This window comes from Rhea pennata, chromosome 27 (genome assembly GCF_028389875.1).
Source record: "Rhea pennata isolate bPtePen1 chromosome 27, bPtePen1.pri, whole genome shotgun sequence".
Taxonomy (NCBI): domain Eukaryota; kingdom Metazoa; phylum Chordata; class Aves; order Rheiformes; family Rheidae; genus Rhea; species Rhea pennata.
This window is the reverse complement of record NC_084689.1, coordinates 3,007,045-3,022,526: the sequence shown is the minus strand read 5'-3', so window position 1 is coordinate 3,022,526 and position 15,482 is coordinate 3,007,045. Positions and strand designations below refer to the sequence as shown.

The following is a 15,482-nucleotide window of genomic DNA, read 5'->3' as shown; positions in this document are numbered from 1 at the left end:
TCCATGGGGAAAACTGCATGAATAGCTTTCCACACTGGTTTCCTATGTCAACACGTTTTTCTATTATTACGATGCATCTCTGTCTGTTTTGGAGTAGGATTGTATTTAGCAACATAGAGGCAGTTCTGATATAAATGTGTTCATAGGAAGCTAGGAGGGATTGGCTTTTGCATTTTAAAATTGCTCTGTCTTATTTTGCAGTAGCTTCCCAGTTCAAGTCTCTAAGCCTCAATTTTGTGTGCTAAGTGTAGACATGTGTATTTTTAAAAAAATTGAGCCTGGTGACTGTCTCTTAACTTGCTGGAATGTGTGTTATAACAGAGGTTTAGCCTAACTATCAATAAGAACACCGATGTGTTCTTCCTGCTGAGTTTGCCCAGTCTAAACCTGATATCCTATATAAAACTGTATTGCTTGGTTTTCTGAAATATCCAGGAAAGCATAATAAGTCTTGAGCAAAGGAGATGAGATTCTCTTAAATTTTAATAGTTTTAACATTTTTATATGCACACTTTAATGAATAAACATTCCTGTAGCATCTGATGCATAATTGATGATATAATCAGTGCTTAGTGAAAAAGGTTTGACATGAGGAGTTACTAGCATTTTTTTGTACCTGGCTGTTTATTACTGCTTGCTAAAATATAAATATAGCTGCTGTTGTTACTTATGACATGTAAAAATATTTTGTTTAAGATGAAAGAAGTCTGTATTACCACATTGGCCCAAATACAGTGCTACCTCTTATTGCAAGTGAAAAGCTTCCCTTTTTTCAGGGTTTGAAACAAAAATTAGCAGAAATCTCTAGTGCTCTGGAAGAGGTAGGAGAAAGAGGTGCTGGTCCAGATGTAATGTAGCCGTTTTAGGATCCCCGGGAGCACTGGTTGCAACCACGTAGGGCTGATAGAGTGCCCAAGCAGCACTGAAGCCTCATGCTTTTGGGGATCAGCACCCTTTGCACAGCATAGGGGTTTGCAGAGGGCTCCTACAACAGCAATCCTAGAGCCACGCAGTGCTGAGGATGGTGAGCCATCCATGGGAGCTGCGCTTTGATGCCTCTCAGGCATTCCTGTCCTCAGCAGCTACAGCTGCACCACCTGGCTCAGCCAGAGGCAGTGCTTGGCACAGTCTGGGCCCGTTAAGGGGCTGTACTTGGCATAATCCAGGAATAGATGACTGCTCAGGTTCTGTAGATGTAAGGTCATCTACTTAAGTCGTCATCTTATATACCTGCAGGTGGAGTTTGAAGATGGTTCCCAACTAATGGTAAAGCGTAGTGATATTTATACCTTGGAGGAAGAGCTTCCTAAGAGAGTGAAGTCTCGCCTGGTGAGTATCAATAACGGAAGCGATGAAATGGCTGTGGCTTGCAGTACTTATTCAAGTTTTCTCAGCATATTGTTTAGATATTAGGTGAAAAGCAGTTTCTGCTTTGTGTGGTTGTGAAATCCCAAGCTGTTCATGAAACACAGAGTTAAGAAATCCTTGATGTAAATACTTGAAGTACTTAAACGATTCTCCCTTTCACAAGTTCAGACCTGATTTTTGTGTTCTCTGGTTAAGAGAGTATGTTCATATCACTTCGCACCCTGTAATACACAAATTTAGTCATACAGACTGCCATTCTGTCTGAATACTGCCTTTCATCAGTCTGGTGAATCGGCCTACAGCTGAGTGGTTTCTAGAGAACTGATTAGCGGCACGGGACCAGACCTCTGTTTCTTATCAAACAGGAGATTTACAACATAGCTTTTATCTATAAAGCTCTTATCTAAAAGATCAACCTGTCTTTAACTGCCTAAAACTGAATTATTTAGCCTAGAAAATGTGAAGAGCTTATTTCATAGCTTTTTGTAGTTCCAGATTTGCTGGGTGTTTTCAGACCTGGTGCTTTGACCTTTTAAAGCCATCTCATTTAAACAAATGATGAATTTGAATTCCATGCTAATGGAGAATACACAGTTCTCCTCTTCCTTCTGAATATCTGTAATGTCAGCTACTGCATGACAGGAATGGATCTGCAAAATTAATCTGTGGTATGGTTGTGGGGTTTTTGCTCTTTTAAGAGAAAAGGTCCTGGTCTCAACCTTTCATTAAGGGTACATGAATTTCTAGGCCAAGTCAAGGCAATGAATCACTGAGCCCTGTCTTTCCCTGGCCACTGGCAGAAGTGAGATGTGCACCCTCAGAAGTCGCCTAGCAATGGGCATTATGTGGAATAACTGATGTCAGTTTGGAGGAAAAATTTGTTGGTTTATGCACGAAATCTTTAGAGCTTTTATGCAAAATACATTTTGTAAAATGCTTACAGTCTTCATAATTCAGTTCTGAATGGTTTCTCTCTCTCTCTCTCTCTCTCTCTCTCTCTCTCTCTCTCTCTCTCTCTCTTTTTGTCTCAGTAAGTCTCAGTTATGCCTTATGGCATAAATTTTATGGGTTAATAACGCAAAGAAGCATCCTGTTCTGATTCCTAGGTACATGATAGTTCCAGTAGATAGATGATGTACACAATAGTTCCAGTTCATTTAAACTAGTCCAATAATGAAGGCAATGTATTGGAGCCCTGAAATACAGAAATTGGAAAGAAATATTCTCACTGCAGTGTAAACCGTCAGGCTTTATAACTCTTCCAGAGAAAGAGGAATGCATAATGGAAAATGAATAAAAAGTTTCAAGTCTGGTTGAAAGCTCAGATTCTTCTTATATACCTTTTGCTGCCAGAAGTGTTAGACTATACTCCATGGAAGTGACGCTCATAGTGCTTTAATGCAGAACAGCTGAACAAAAGAACAGAGCAGTAGGAGATAATTTCTACCAAGAAATGCATCTCTCTGAGAGTGTAAGAACAATATGAACAGCAGCAATAATTTGTACAGTGATCTTGACCTCAGACATGTTCTTTGGGCTTCTTTTAATGACATTGGGGAAGCCCCGATTTCCTGCATTGCCTTCTGCTGGGAATGAATACCTGGAGAAACAGAGGAGGGTAGGAATAAACAGTGAATTGGCAAGGCAGGAACTGAATGAAAGATGCTCTGATACAGAAGGCGGCTGACTTTGAGAGTTTCTCTTTCCAGTCGGGTTTCAGAAGCCCAGAAGTTTTTTCTTTCAGCCTTGTGCTTTGCATGTCTTGGAGTTTTTGTTTTTGTTTTTTTTTTTTTTTCCCTGCAGAAATACTCTGTACCAAATTGTTCACTGCCTTGTTATCCCTGCTGTCTCGTTAAGCAGGTGTGCTCAACAGTTTGCACACGTATGTCTGTTTTCCTGCTGTGTCTCTAATGATTGTACTTTCATGTCTCCTGCAGTCCCTCAGCACAGGGGCCCCTCAGGAAGACGTATTTTCGGGAGATGAAGTGAAAGCAGCCAAGCGCCCCCGGGTGGGGAATTCCAGGAATCCTGAAGATTACGGACAAAACTCAGATTACTTGGCCTTTATGGAGAGCCTGTTGCAGACACAGTACCAGCCTGGAACTCAGAGCAACATGTTTTAACCAGGATTCATTAAATACGACATTAACCCTTTTCAACCCTGCGGAAAAATAACCAGGAAACTGTGGAATAGAAGGCCAGCCTGGTGCAGTAGCCTGCTGTGAATTCCTTTCATCTACTCTTGGTTTGGACTGCGAGAAAATCCTGTATGGCTACATGCTACCTCTACTTTGCCAGACTTGTTGCTCACCAATAGAATAGAGAGCTTGAGACCCCTTCAGACCCTCCTTTCACATGGAGACTTTGGAAGAGTTTGTTCTAATGGAGCTCCGTGACTGGCTCCTTTTTATAAGGCTTGGAAAGGGTTAAAATTTGACAAAAATGACTTTTTAAACCATGTCAAACTCTTTTGTCTTTAAAGGTGCTATTTCATTGACTACTGAAGCAGCCTTTGGAATTGTGATTTCTGTACATATAAGTCACCTTTGTGAAGTTTTCTATAAATAAGCATTATTAAAAAAAAAGTGCAAACAAAAAATAGGAAAATGAAAGTTTCCACAAACATTTTTCTAGATTATGGCTTTAAAACAGAAAATGAATAAAATCCTCCCTGCCACCCCCAATGAAATGTGACTAATACTATGAGGGGAGAGCAAGAGCAGGTGTCCTGGGAAGTCCAGGGTTCTTTTTTGTAAAGAAACACTATCTTCTTTGTAATCTGGGGAAGATGGGGAGAGAAATATTTCATAGCTGGGATGTTTCTTAAAGACAGTTCTGTTTAAAGACATGCGATAGATGCGCGCATTTCTGCCATGTCACCAGGAAGGGGCTTAGGGAAGAAACAGCCAAGTTTTGGTCCTTCTTGTTGTCTTCCTTCCCCATCTTTGCCATCACGGTTGCTTTCTAGTTAAAAATCAGCATGGCTTTCAGTTAAAATACGCCACTGGGTTTTGGCAAGTGTTCTGTTGCTGCTTCTTGTGTTAGCTCCTTTACGAGCCATTCCCCTTCCCCACTGCAGACTAGAGCATAAGGGACAGTTCTAGCGCTCTGGTAGGCATGTCTCCCATAGGAACCTTTTTCTTTTCTTTGTCCCCACCTTTTTTTTTGAGTTGTGCTCTTTACAGTTGTGAGAATCATTCCATAACAGAAGCCTGGGAGGTGTTTGTATGTTTTTTTTTTTCTTTTATCCTATTAAAGAAGAAATTCCCTAAACATCTTTGTTGTGACATCCTTTACTTGAGTAAAGACTGAGCCTTTGAAATACTTCTGGGGAAGAGGAATGCAAGCCCTTCATTTGATTGGACTCAGTTCACTGAGGACTGAATGAGTATTAAAGGCAAAAATAAATCCTGAAGTATTGAGTGGGCAGCTCCCACTCGAACACTTGAAAATCACCTCCGGTCGAAGAGCTGTTATGGAACAGTGTTTTGTAGAAGAGCCTGATCCAAAACCCTACTGGAAAGTCTTCCACTTTCTTTAGAGGACTTCTACCCATTCAGGGGGAAAGAAAAAGTGCAGCCCTAGTAGAGTTGTGAAGGGGGATGTGGCCTTGAGAAGGTTTGGATGAAGGGGGGGGGGGAACCAGGGATGCATCGTACCGCTCGCCCAAATGTCTTGGCCTGGCAGAAACCCCCATGAGATAGCAGAGCAATCCAGAATGCTGCACAGTAATCTTTTCCACTTAATTCCCTGAAATTACTGGACAGCAAGGAACTATTTTATTTTATTTTATTTTTTTCCTAAGCCCCTTTGCAAGATGGTCATTGTTCTGTGGAGAGGTTTTTAAGCAATGATATAGTTGGATCTTTAAGGGAATAAGTGGGAAGGATTTGTGGGCTAGCAGATGGTAGATTAGCATCTTACCAGACTCGGTGGATATTAAACTGTCCGAGTGAAAGAGTGGAAACAGAATAAAGCAAATTTTGGGTTGTTTTTTCATTCTCCCTTGGGAGAGTTGGAGTTCCCTTCATTCCTTCGCTGCCTCGGCTCCGGGTTCCTTTGTGTGTGCATGTCGGTGCGCGTGTGCACGCGTGCGCGTTCATAAGATTGAAACAGGGTTTTTCTTATTTCTGAGTTCTGACATTTTTAATAGGTGTCTCCAAAAATAAAGAGAAACTAATAATTTTTCTTTCCAAATTGACAAGGTTCGAAAAGCCTTGGTTGATGTGTCACTTGGTGAGAAGAGTTAGCACCTAGACGAGCCCCTTTCTTTCATTTGCTGCTGTACCTCTGTAGCAGTTACTCCTACATAGTTGCCTCCTGTCGGTTAAGACATGGTTTAGCAGAAACCTTGCTTGTATAAAGGAAAAAGGATGGATGTTTTATCAGTTGCCGGGCCACAGAGAAATATTTAAAATTGAAAGAGAATTTAAACAGCAGAGGATTTTTTTATTATTTTATTATTATTATTATTATTTTTTTTGGAAGGGCAGGGGCAGGGTGGGGTGGGATGGGTGGATGTGAGCAATGGGGAATTTCCTCTGCATGTTAAAGTCCTGACTGAAATAGCACCATTACTGTATTCATATGTAGTACCTTTAAAAATACTATTTATATTGTAAAAACAAAATGTGTTTCCTCACCCCATATTCAGATGATGAGTTATGTTTAAAAGTGAATCTGGAACTGTAGAATGCCCTTCCTTGTTGCTAGGGTTTTCCCTTTTTTGTTTATTTTGAAATTCTCCTTTTTTGGTTTAGGAATGAATTGTGCAGATTATCTATAATGACCATGTTGATGGCCTCTGTGCATCAGACTATTGCAAAGGAAGTAGGAAATGCACATTTTTACCTTCCCCTTCCTCCAGTGAAATATATTTGTAAGTGTCTGATTCTGTGCTATAAAAATACTGATTTTTTTTCTTAGATTAAGGATGTGATGTATTTTTTGCCTATTTTTTTTTCTCTGCCTCTAGGTTCATAATGAATTAAAGGCTGTTGAGCACTTCAGAATTACGATTTTTGGGGGGTTGAAGTCTCTTCATTTCTAAGTTAAGTTTTTTGCGCTGCAAGAGAAGAAAGCGCCCAGGTCTGGTTGGTGAAGCGGACTGATAAACTGGGCCAAGAGAAGCAGAGACTGTTAAGCAGGAGCCTTGTCTCCTTCCTTCCTTCCTTCCTGTGAACCATGCAGGAGAAGGTCTGTCATTGCACTGCTTCCCAAAATTAGGAATTAAGCTGAAATGTGATTTTAGTCCAAGGTCCAGGATTTGCTCTAGCAAGATGTCTCATAAAAACGTTAGTTACTAAATAACCAGAGGTGGTTTGAAAACCTTTTATCTTATAAATCACGAGTTGCTGCGTCCTTCTCGAGTTGCCTCGTAGCCATCCAGTAGCCTTCCTTTCTAGCCCTTGGAGGTCCTGCTGACAGTCAGCCTCTTAAGATAGCATCCTTCTGAACCTTCGTTTAAACACCTTCGTTTCCCCCTTTGAGCCCTGGTACTTTTTTACAAATGCCTCTCAATTTGTTACAGCATGAGGCTAATGCTGCAGATAACGTGAAAGAAAGGAAATCTCCAATTTTCAGTCCTTTGCAGCTTAATAGTTTTTCCTGAGATAACCTGCAGAAATCGTACTAGTGGAAAGATAGGGAAGCCAAAGCCTCAGTGATACAGAGTCCATTGCAGTCTCTGGAATTTACAGCAGCACAGACCTTACCTGGAATTTAAGGTTGCTGTATTGCTGTAATCTGAAGTACTCTAATACAATTCTAAGGATGTCTTAAGAAGTAGTACATATTTCCAAGTAACTGCTTGGATCAGTGATCAAAAGACGAGGATCAAACCTTTGTCGCTCTGTCACAGCCTCGTGGAGCCGGGACAGACGTATCGACACAAACCTCCCAAAGTAACCATGGGTTTCTGTTCCTAGTTGCGATCGCTACGTTAATATATGGATAACATGAGGTTACAGGAAAATTATACTGTGTGCAGGACATGCTCAATGGTACGTGCTCTGCAGCTCCTTACTGCCTGGCACCCAGCTCTGGCCCTGCCCTGTAAAGAGCTTCTCGTAGGTTATGGCCATCAGTGGATTTGGGTTGCTGAGACAAGACACCCAAATACAATGCGTCATCCTGCGCTAAGGACTGTGATTTCTTCTTGCTGCTTTGCGGAAGTCCAGCTCCTCCTCAGGGGCTGGCGATGCGCAGGGGGTGCTCACAACAAGCGGGTGTTTTAAAACCTGTAGCGCAGAAGCTGCTGTAAGTCCCTTCTTGAGTCAGGGTCGCCAACTGTCACGCACACACACAGTAAATTCATTTTTCTTCTTCTTTTTTTTTCTTAAGTCTTTGGAAGACTGTAAAAATAGCAGTGTTGCTTGGGATGAGGCTGTTGCCTGCTGGTGATGCTAGGGCTGTTCCCAAGAATGGACAGCCCCAGTCTCCAGAAAGGTTGGGTGGCTGTTCCCCACTTTTTGTCCTTTGCTGTCTCTCAGTACTCGCATTTCTGGAAGACTTCTTGTGATAACTTTCAGTCCCTTTGAAGCAGTTCTCCTCGCAAACGCGTTGTTGCAGGTTTCCAGTGTGCAGAGCTAGGTGAGCACATTTGCACGCGCTGTTTCAGGGCTTTCCCGTTCATGGCTTCTCCCTCTGGCTTCCAAATTCGCTGCTTGGAAATGGGAGGCTATCGAGGGCTTTCAAGCACTCGCTCTTCGGTGTACTTGCTACTTTCCTTTTCACATTGCTTTACTCTTCTGACTGCCTTTCTTTTAGGGAAAGAGCAGATGATGAAAAAACTGTCACATGCTACAGACATCTGTGCTTTGGCCAGTTCTGCAGAACCTCTATTTCTTGAGGTGACTCTGGGGGGGATTTTTCTCTGTTTTTTTCTCTTTCCTTGCTGTTCATATTAGTTCTTCATCAGCAGTTCTCCTTCAGCTTGAGCAATCTGCACTGGTTTAATAAAACTAGTTGCAAGTGGGTGCAGGCCCCTTCTGCAAGAATGCCCTTATTTTGGTTGGAGTGGTTTAGCTTAAGGTCATCAGAAGCAGTTTTAAAATAAACTTTGCGTTGAATCTGTGGGAATGCTACTTGAGTCGAGTTGCATTAGTGAACCTTCGTATGCAGGCGGGTCTTCTGTGACAGGGGACATAACCCTGCTGAGGGCCAGAGGACGATGGTGTTAGGGCAGCAGGTTGCTTCCATCAAGTGTCTCCGCAGCTCGGGAATTTTCTTTCAAGGCGTGAGGTGAAGACTCTCCTGCAGTCGGCTCTCTTGCTAGTGCTGCAGGAGGCGAGTCCATGTTACTTTTCTTGTCTGGGTCTCTTTTCCGTGCCCTGTATACAGCTAAAGGTGCTCTATATTTTTGAGGTTTTTATGCCCTTTTTGTAGTAATTCAAATGACTGCAAAGTCGGTTGCCCGTTTCGGACTAGCTGCCAACAGGCCACGTTGGAGAGACAGTGCAGGCTTGTAGCAGCGCTTTTCTGCGCGCGGCGTTGTATCTTGACTGGAGAGAAGGAGCACCGGCCGCGTGGGAGCTCTCCGAGGGCCAGCGCTGGCGCCCGGTCCAGGTAGGTGGGATAGCAGCTACTGCATCTACTTCCGCGCTTTCCTGCGGTCCGACGCGTTTCTGGTGCTTCCCGGGGCACGTGCCTGCGCGCCTGCCGGCGGAAGGCACGGAGGAGCCGGGTGACGAGTACCCCGCGTGAGCCGTGCTGCGCCTGGGGCTGCCTCAGGGTACCGAATACGGGCGGTAGCTGCCAGCGCTCCTCGAGCGCCCGCGGGGGCTTGGTTTGCCAAGTCAGTGGGGAGGGAGGTTGGACCAAGCGCAGGAAGCGGGTTCCTGCGGTTGCCCGTCTCCAGCCCCCTGCTCAGGTCGTCTCTCTTGGTCCTCGCGAGCGGCAGGGCTGGCGCACGCAGCAAACCGATGCTGGCAAAACACCAAGACCTCAATGATTTGGAGATGTTGAGCTAGAATTATTTGGCAGCCTCGGTAGCGGAAAAATATAACTACTTAGTTTACTTGCACACACAGAAAATTACGGAGAGTTATTTATTCTGTGTTAGAGGAACAAAACAATTAAAATTTTTGTTTCCAAGAGGGGAAATGTGAAGGTCCCTGTGTAAATATTGCTTGGATTTGCAGAGCAGCCGCAGCTTAGCCGCTTCTCCTGTGGAACAAAAAACAACCTGGCTGGATTTCAGCACAGCTGACTTTGGCTCCTCTCCGTGCCGTAGCCATCTCAGATGCCAGCTGCTAGGACCCAAGCAGCATCCTCCCGAGGGGCGATGCCCTCGCCGCCGCCCCGGCTCGCGGTTCCGAGGTAACTCACCGGGCAGACCCTCTGCTCGCGCGCCTCGTCGGACGGGGCGGCCGCCGCGCGCAGCCGGTTTCCTTCGGTCGGGACCGAGCGGTCGGTTACCCGTGACACGAGCCAAGGCGCTGCCGCCGTTCAGAGCGGCAGGGATTCACCCGCCGGGCTCGACAGCTCGAGTCAGGCTCGATCGTAGGTACGGAAGGGTCCCGGGGCGAAGCGCCGGGGCGTCGTGCCGGCCGGGCGTCCCTGCGCCTCCGCTCGGAGCCGCCGCTTCTTCCGTTCTCTCTGTTACCCGAAGAGCTCGGAGGCGCCGGAGGGAAATCTGGGCCGACTGATCCGCGATTCGGGTGCGCCGTGGCCTGCGCGGCGGCCGTGTTTCGCACTGGCGTTTTCGCGGGCAAGCCCGGGGCGCGCGTCCTCCGGCGGGGCCGGGGGCCGAGGCGCTGCCCGCCCCGCGAGCTCCCAGGGCAGCGCTTACGCCCAGGGAAAACTGCCGTGAATCGTTGGTAGCGCTGGTGCTGCCACAGCACTAGCTGTAGCTGCGACGTCGCCCCTGTTACAAGCCTCTGCTTCCAGCTGTTTATTGCTACGTTAAAAAAGTGGTGTTGAAGCGTCACGTGTGACCTGGGGCGTCGGGTGGGTTCTGGGGAGAAATCTTACAGAATTCAGCTGCGCTGCAGGTTTTCCTCTGCCTGCTCCAGCTTCCGCCCCGGTGCAGCCGGGCCCCGAAGCCCCTCGCTCGGGAAGATTTTAGAATTGCACCAGGATCTCCGAGTTTCCCCTAAAATATTCAGGCTTGGTCACGCGGGTGAGCGAATGGCACCGTTCTAAGCCGTGGAAATCGCGTGTGGATACTAAATTTGCAAAACGCCCGCAGCAGAGCACCTGGAATCCGAAGGGGAAGCGGCTGCCGCCGAGCGGGTTCGCGTTCAGCCCCGCAGCTCTCCGCCTTCCCGTGGGGAGCTGCAGGCAGGTTCCTGCAGCCGCTTTGTCCCGCCGCGGGCTCCGGGCTCGGCGCGGCCCACGGGCTCCTCGCCGCTGAGGAGCGCGGGCCGGGCGCCGGCCCCAGCCTCCGGCGGGCGCGATCGGGCTTGAGACGGTCTAGTACAGGAATACTGAAAATCCGAGGAAAATCCAGAGAGCCTTCGAAAGGCCTCCGCCCCGGGAACTGCTTGCGGTCTGTGTCGAGGAGAGGCACCAGCTCTGTCTGGGGCAAGGTGGAAAAAAAAAAAGATGGTGAAAATAAAGGGAACGTGTGGTTCCCTGCACGTAGGACAGATACAGTCACTAGCCTGGGGGGTGTTTTATTTTGAGGACGTGGTAGACAAGGAGCTAACAGAGCGTCAGTGAAAGCCTGGGGCCGTTTGCCACCGCTGATACAGTAGAGGTTGCTCTTATGGATGAATTTGGGGTTTGCAGCTTCAGGGTAAATTTGGAGCAGGAAGGAAGCTGTTGCATGGGATTTCTTCCACCCTTTGCAGGCAGCTTCTCGTGGTGGCGTGCACTCAGCATGGGGAGATGGTGCATGGATGAATTTATTTGGAAGGCTGCATTTATTTGAAACAATTTTTTCCTTCCAAGTCTTCTCTACTCTGCTCCAAATGTGCGCCGCACTTGCAAAAAGATGGATAAACTCTGAAGAAAACAAAACACAGCGGTGAGTTTTTTGGCTTCTTTCACATTTTGCAAGTTGGAGGCTGTCTCAGCAGTGAGGAGCCGAGGTGTAAAACCAGCCTCGGGGCAGATGCAGCATCCCCCAAGGAAGCGCGCGCAGAAAAGGCAGCGGCAGCCGCTCCCGCCCCGGGAGAGGCAGGGCGCGCGGCAGACGAAACCGCCACGATCTGATAGTAAAAAACTGTTTGGAACAGCTGTCTGCTGACAAGTTCAATAAACTGTATTAATGGTGTCGTTATTATTCCCTAATTAAAAGCTAATAACTAAGAGTTAATTGCCTTTAAAAGATGAAGCAGTGCTGTGGCAGGGATTTATCTCTGTTTTTCCTTTGCTTGCCTTGCTGTGCTGATATTTCCAAGCTAATTAATTGAATCAGATCTCACCGAAAACTAATAATCTCTCTGTGTCGGTTCGACCAATTGAATTAAAAGGTGTTTGCTGGGCGCCGGCTTTGAAAAGCAGGAGACCGAGCGCGTGCTGCGGTCGGCGGGGCTTAGCGCGGCGCGGAGCGCGCGGGCCCTGGCGGAGGGTCGTGGACGGGGAAAACCTTCCCCCTCCTGCTAAAAGAGGAGGAAACCGCAGCGTCTCGGTGCCGGGGAGCCCGTCGCTGCCCCGGAAAGCAGCAGCCCGGCGTCGCCCCGCGCCCCCGGCGGCTGCCTGGGGCTAACGGAGAGCGACCGAACATCCTCGCTTTATCAACGTTGATCATCAACATTGATCATCCGTGCCAAGTAATTTTATTAAAGTTCCCCCAAAGAGTAAATTGTAAAGTCGCTAGCACCCGTTTTTGGACCATTCCTCCCCTTACTTTGGGTTAAAAAAGAAAGAAAGAAAAAAAAAGAGAGATTAGCAGTCATCTGGGCTCTGTGATAATTAAAAAGAAGATGCTCAAACATAATTCTTAATTAAACCGTAATGAGATAAGAACTTGTGTAGCCTGCTCTTAGGCTGTTGGAAAGATGCAGAGGTTCTCGTTGTAATTATGTGATTTATGATCTTCCATACAAAGATGTAATTACATTTCCCCCCCCCTTTTAAAATTTAAACATTATTTAGATTAAAAAAAAAAAAGCGTAGCAATTTGAGTCGGCTTTTCCTGATGGAATAGTAATTTATTTTGTCTTATTTTTAGGTTTCAACAGCTGAGAACCGATATCCTAAAACACGCGGTGGCGGAGCGGGGAGGTGACGAGCGCCGCTCGGGCTCGCGCTGCGCCCGAGCCCGCGGGGTTGGCGGGGACAAGCGCGTCCCGACTGCGGCCGGCTCGGAAAGCGACCGGCGCCCCGCGTGTCCGAGAGCCCGCGGTGGGGAGGCGAGAGCGCCTCGTCCCCGGGAAGGGGCCCGGGGGGGGAGCTGGTTCTCCGCTCGACTCGCACAAGAAAAACGCGCGTTTGCGTAAGGTCGGATTGGCGCCTGCGGGAGGAAGCTGCACGGAGACCGGCGCCGTCTCACCTGCGGAACGAACGAACGGCAGCGTCGGGTGAATTTCTAGACCCTGCTGCTCCGTAAGAGCAATGCTGAATTGTCCATAGTTAAAAAAAAGAAAAAAAAAAACCCTCTAAATTCACACGCGTGCTTTTGCGTGGCTTTTGCACGGGCTGAGTAACAACTGAGCCCGGCGGGTTTAGGGTCAGGGTGGACGCTGGCGTCAAGGCTGCAAAGGTGTGTGGGGGGTCAACAGCCAGTTTTGTTTCTATTTTTTGGTTCTATTTTTCTTTTCTGTTTTTTTTTTTTGCCAGCCCGCTTTCCTGGGCAGTGTGGTCCGGAGCTCCGGCGCTGGGGCGCGCTGGCCGGGAGCGCGGGCTGGCCTGTCCCGGGGCACGTCCACGGACACGTTGAGCTTCTCCGCGGTTGCGTTCGGGGGCTCCGTGAGTTACGGGGTTATTGGCCGTACCCCTCCCGCCGTGTGCTGCGCGCGCCTCCTTGCCCGCTCTTGGGGGCTGGGGACGTGCACAAATCGCTGCTGCGGCCCCTTTTGTCTGCAGACGCAGTAGCAAGTGCTAGTCCGGGTTTTATCTATTTTTTTTTTTTTTTTACATGACTGCAAGGATTAGCAAGCCGAACGGAAGGTCTCTGCTGTCGTTTAGCCCTTCTGCCATCGCTCTGCCCTTTCGGGAGAGTCGGGGCTCGGGTTTGCTGCCGGCATGCGGGGGATTAGTTCGTCTTTCTGCTTCCTTGGACGTCGGCGGCAGCACTGGCGGCGCCGGTGCCTTTCGCTGCGGAGTGACGGCCGAGGGCGTTTTGGAAATCTGGGGGGGGGGGGTTTTGAGGTGTTTTGATAAGATACTGTGTAATTCTGAGTCGGCTTGGAAAGCTATACTCAAGGGTTATTAAGAAAAGCAGTCCCCTCGCTATCGAGCAATGACGTTGCGCCTAAGGGGCTGGATTAAAAACGGCCCCTGCACGTGCACCTCTCTGCCGGGCTCAGGCGGGGGGGGGGGGGGGGGAATTAATAATGTTTAGCAATTTCTCAAACAGCACCTTACGTGCAGCTTGGGCACAATGTTATATTTTTAAAGAAAGAAACACCTTTTTTTTTTTCCTTTTATTTATTTATTTTTTAAGCCTCGGTAAGCCCAGGATAAAGCCCTTGTGTAACGGTGCAATCTGGGCTCGCCAGCTGCACGTGCGCGTGCGTCGCCCGCGAGCCCCGGCCGAGCCGCAGGGCCGGGAGGGACCCGCCGCGGGGTGGGGGAGGCGCGACGAGCGCGGTGCAAACTCTGCGGGACCTCGAGCCGCTGCCGCTCCCCTGCGTAAGCAAGAGGAGGAGGAGGAAAACCCCAGGCAGGTTAAAGCCGGGCTGGGGGATATGCGGGATGGCTGGAGCGCAAAGCGGAGACGAGTCGCTGCTCAGCACTGGCTCGGCGGTTGCAGCTGCCTTACTGAGGAGAAAGGAATCGATTTCTCATTCTGTTATTGCTGCTCTTGGTATAATTAAAGCGCGTTGCGACATGGAGAATTTCTCCTGGCCTGGGCTCTTAAAAAGCCTTAACCCCCCCCCCCCCCCCCCCCCCCCGTTTTGCTGCAGGGCTGGAAGCGGCTTTTGGTCAAGTTTGCACTGATATGCTGAGGCTTTTGCCAATCCTTCCAGGGTGATCCGGCATCCGTTGCAGATCAAGACCGATGCAGGCGCCGGTTGCCTCTGCTCTGTGCAGAGGAGGCTGGGGCTGCCCGGGGGGGTCCCTGCGAGGCCCCTCCGCGGCCGGGCGCACCGTGGCCTCGCAGCAGATGCGCTCGAGCCGCCAGCAAATCATTCAGACTCGACCTTTGCACGTAGCGTAAATGGGACAGGATGTTTAAGGGAGAGGAGGCAGCGAAGGCTGAAAGAAGCTTTTATTAAACTGCAAAAAGAAGCTGCTCAGGATTTGCATGTAAATGATGGCAGAAAACGTCTTGCGATCCACCTGCATCTGGAGCCGGCCGGGGGCTGCGCCGGGGCCGAGGCGCTGGCCCGGCTGCCCTGGCCGTCGCAGCTGCGATTCCCTCGTCAAACCGTAGCTGTGATTTAACCCTGCTCCTGGCGCTAAGGATTCGCATCAGTGCAGCGCTGCAGCCTCCGTGACTCTCCTTTTCTGTAAGAATATTCTACCTGCGCTGATTCGCTCCTTCAAACAGGTACTAGCGCAGGGAACAAACCCGCTGCCACACTTCCAGCTGGGCTAAAAAAACCAAGAGTGAGAAAGATTAGAACAAGATCTCTGGATCGGTAAGAAACAGCTATGCAAAACCTCTGCTGCTCGGCTGCAAAGGGGCAGCGATGGCCCATCGCTTAGGGCTTAATTAAAAAAGGAGGGGGAAAAAAAAAAAAAACAAACCAAACCCCAAGGAGCTGGCGCTGTGAAGAGCGCAAGAGCAGCTGGTTATTTTTGTGTGATGAACTGGGTCTGTGCAAAGCGCTGCAGCCGGAGAGCCGGTGCCGCGTCACGTCGGGGCGGCGCGGGGGGTCGCGGGGCGCCGGGCCGGGGTCTGCGCACGTCCGGCAACCCCGATCCGGGAGCGCCCGCGGCGGCTGCTTTTTCCTTATGGCCCATCTTGGCTTTTCTGCTCTTTTTCTTTTATTTTACGTTTGCTTCTCTGTCCCCCCCTCCCCCAATGCCTTGCTTGGGTTTTCGGATGAGCGTCACGG

The 15,482-nt window shown here is 48.7% G+C and overlaps 1 protein-coding gene across 2 annotated transcripts in view; it reads left to right on the top strand.

The window, feature by feature from the left end:
• The window catches only part of KDM4B (lysine demethylase 4B), a 93,818-nt gene extending 89,177 nt beyond the window's left edge, over positions 1-4,641 (top strand). For both annotated transcript variants that reach the window (XM_062596111.1, XM_062596107.1), the window contains 2 exons: positions 1,237-1,329; positions 3,306-4,641. In XM_062596111.1, the coding sequence (XP_062452095.1) occupies positions 1,237-1,329; positions 3,306-3,491 (279 nt within the window). In that variant the 3' untranslated portion in view covers positions 3,492-4,641. The remainder of the gene's footprint in view (positions 1-1,236; positions 1,330-3,305) is intronic.
• Positions 4,642-15,482: the final 10,841 nt, after the last annotated feature.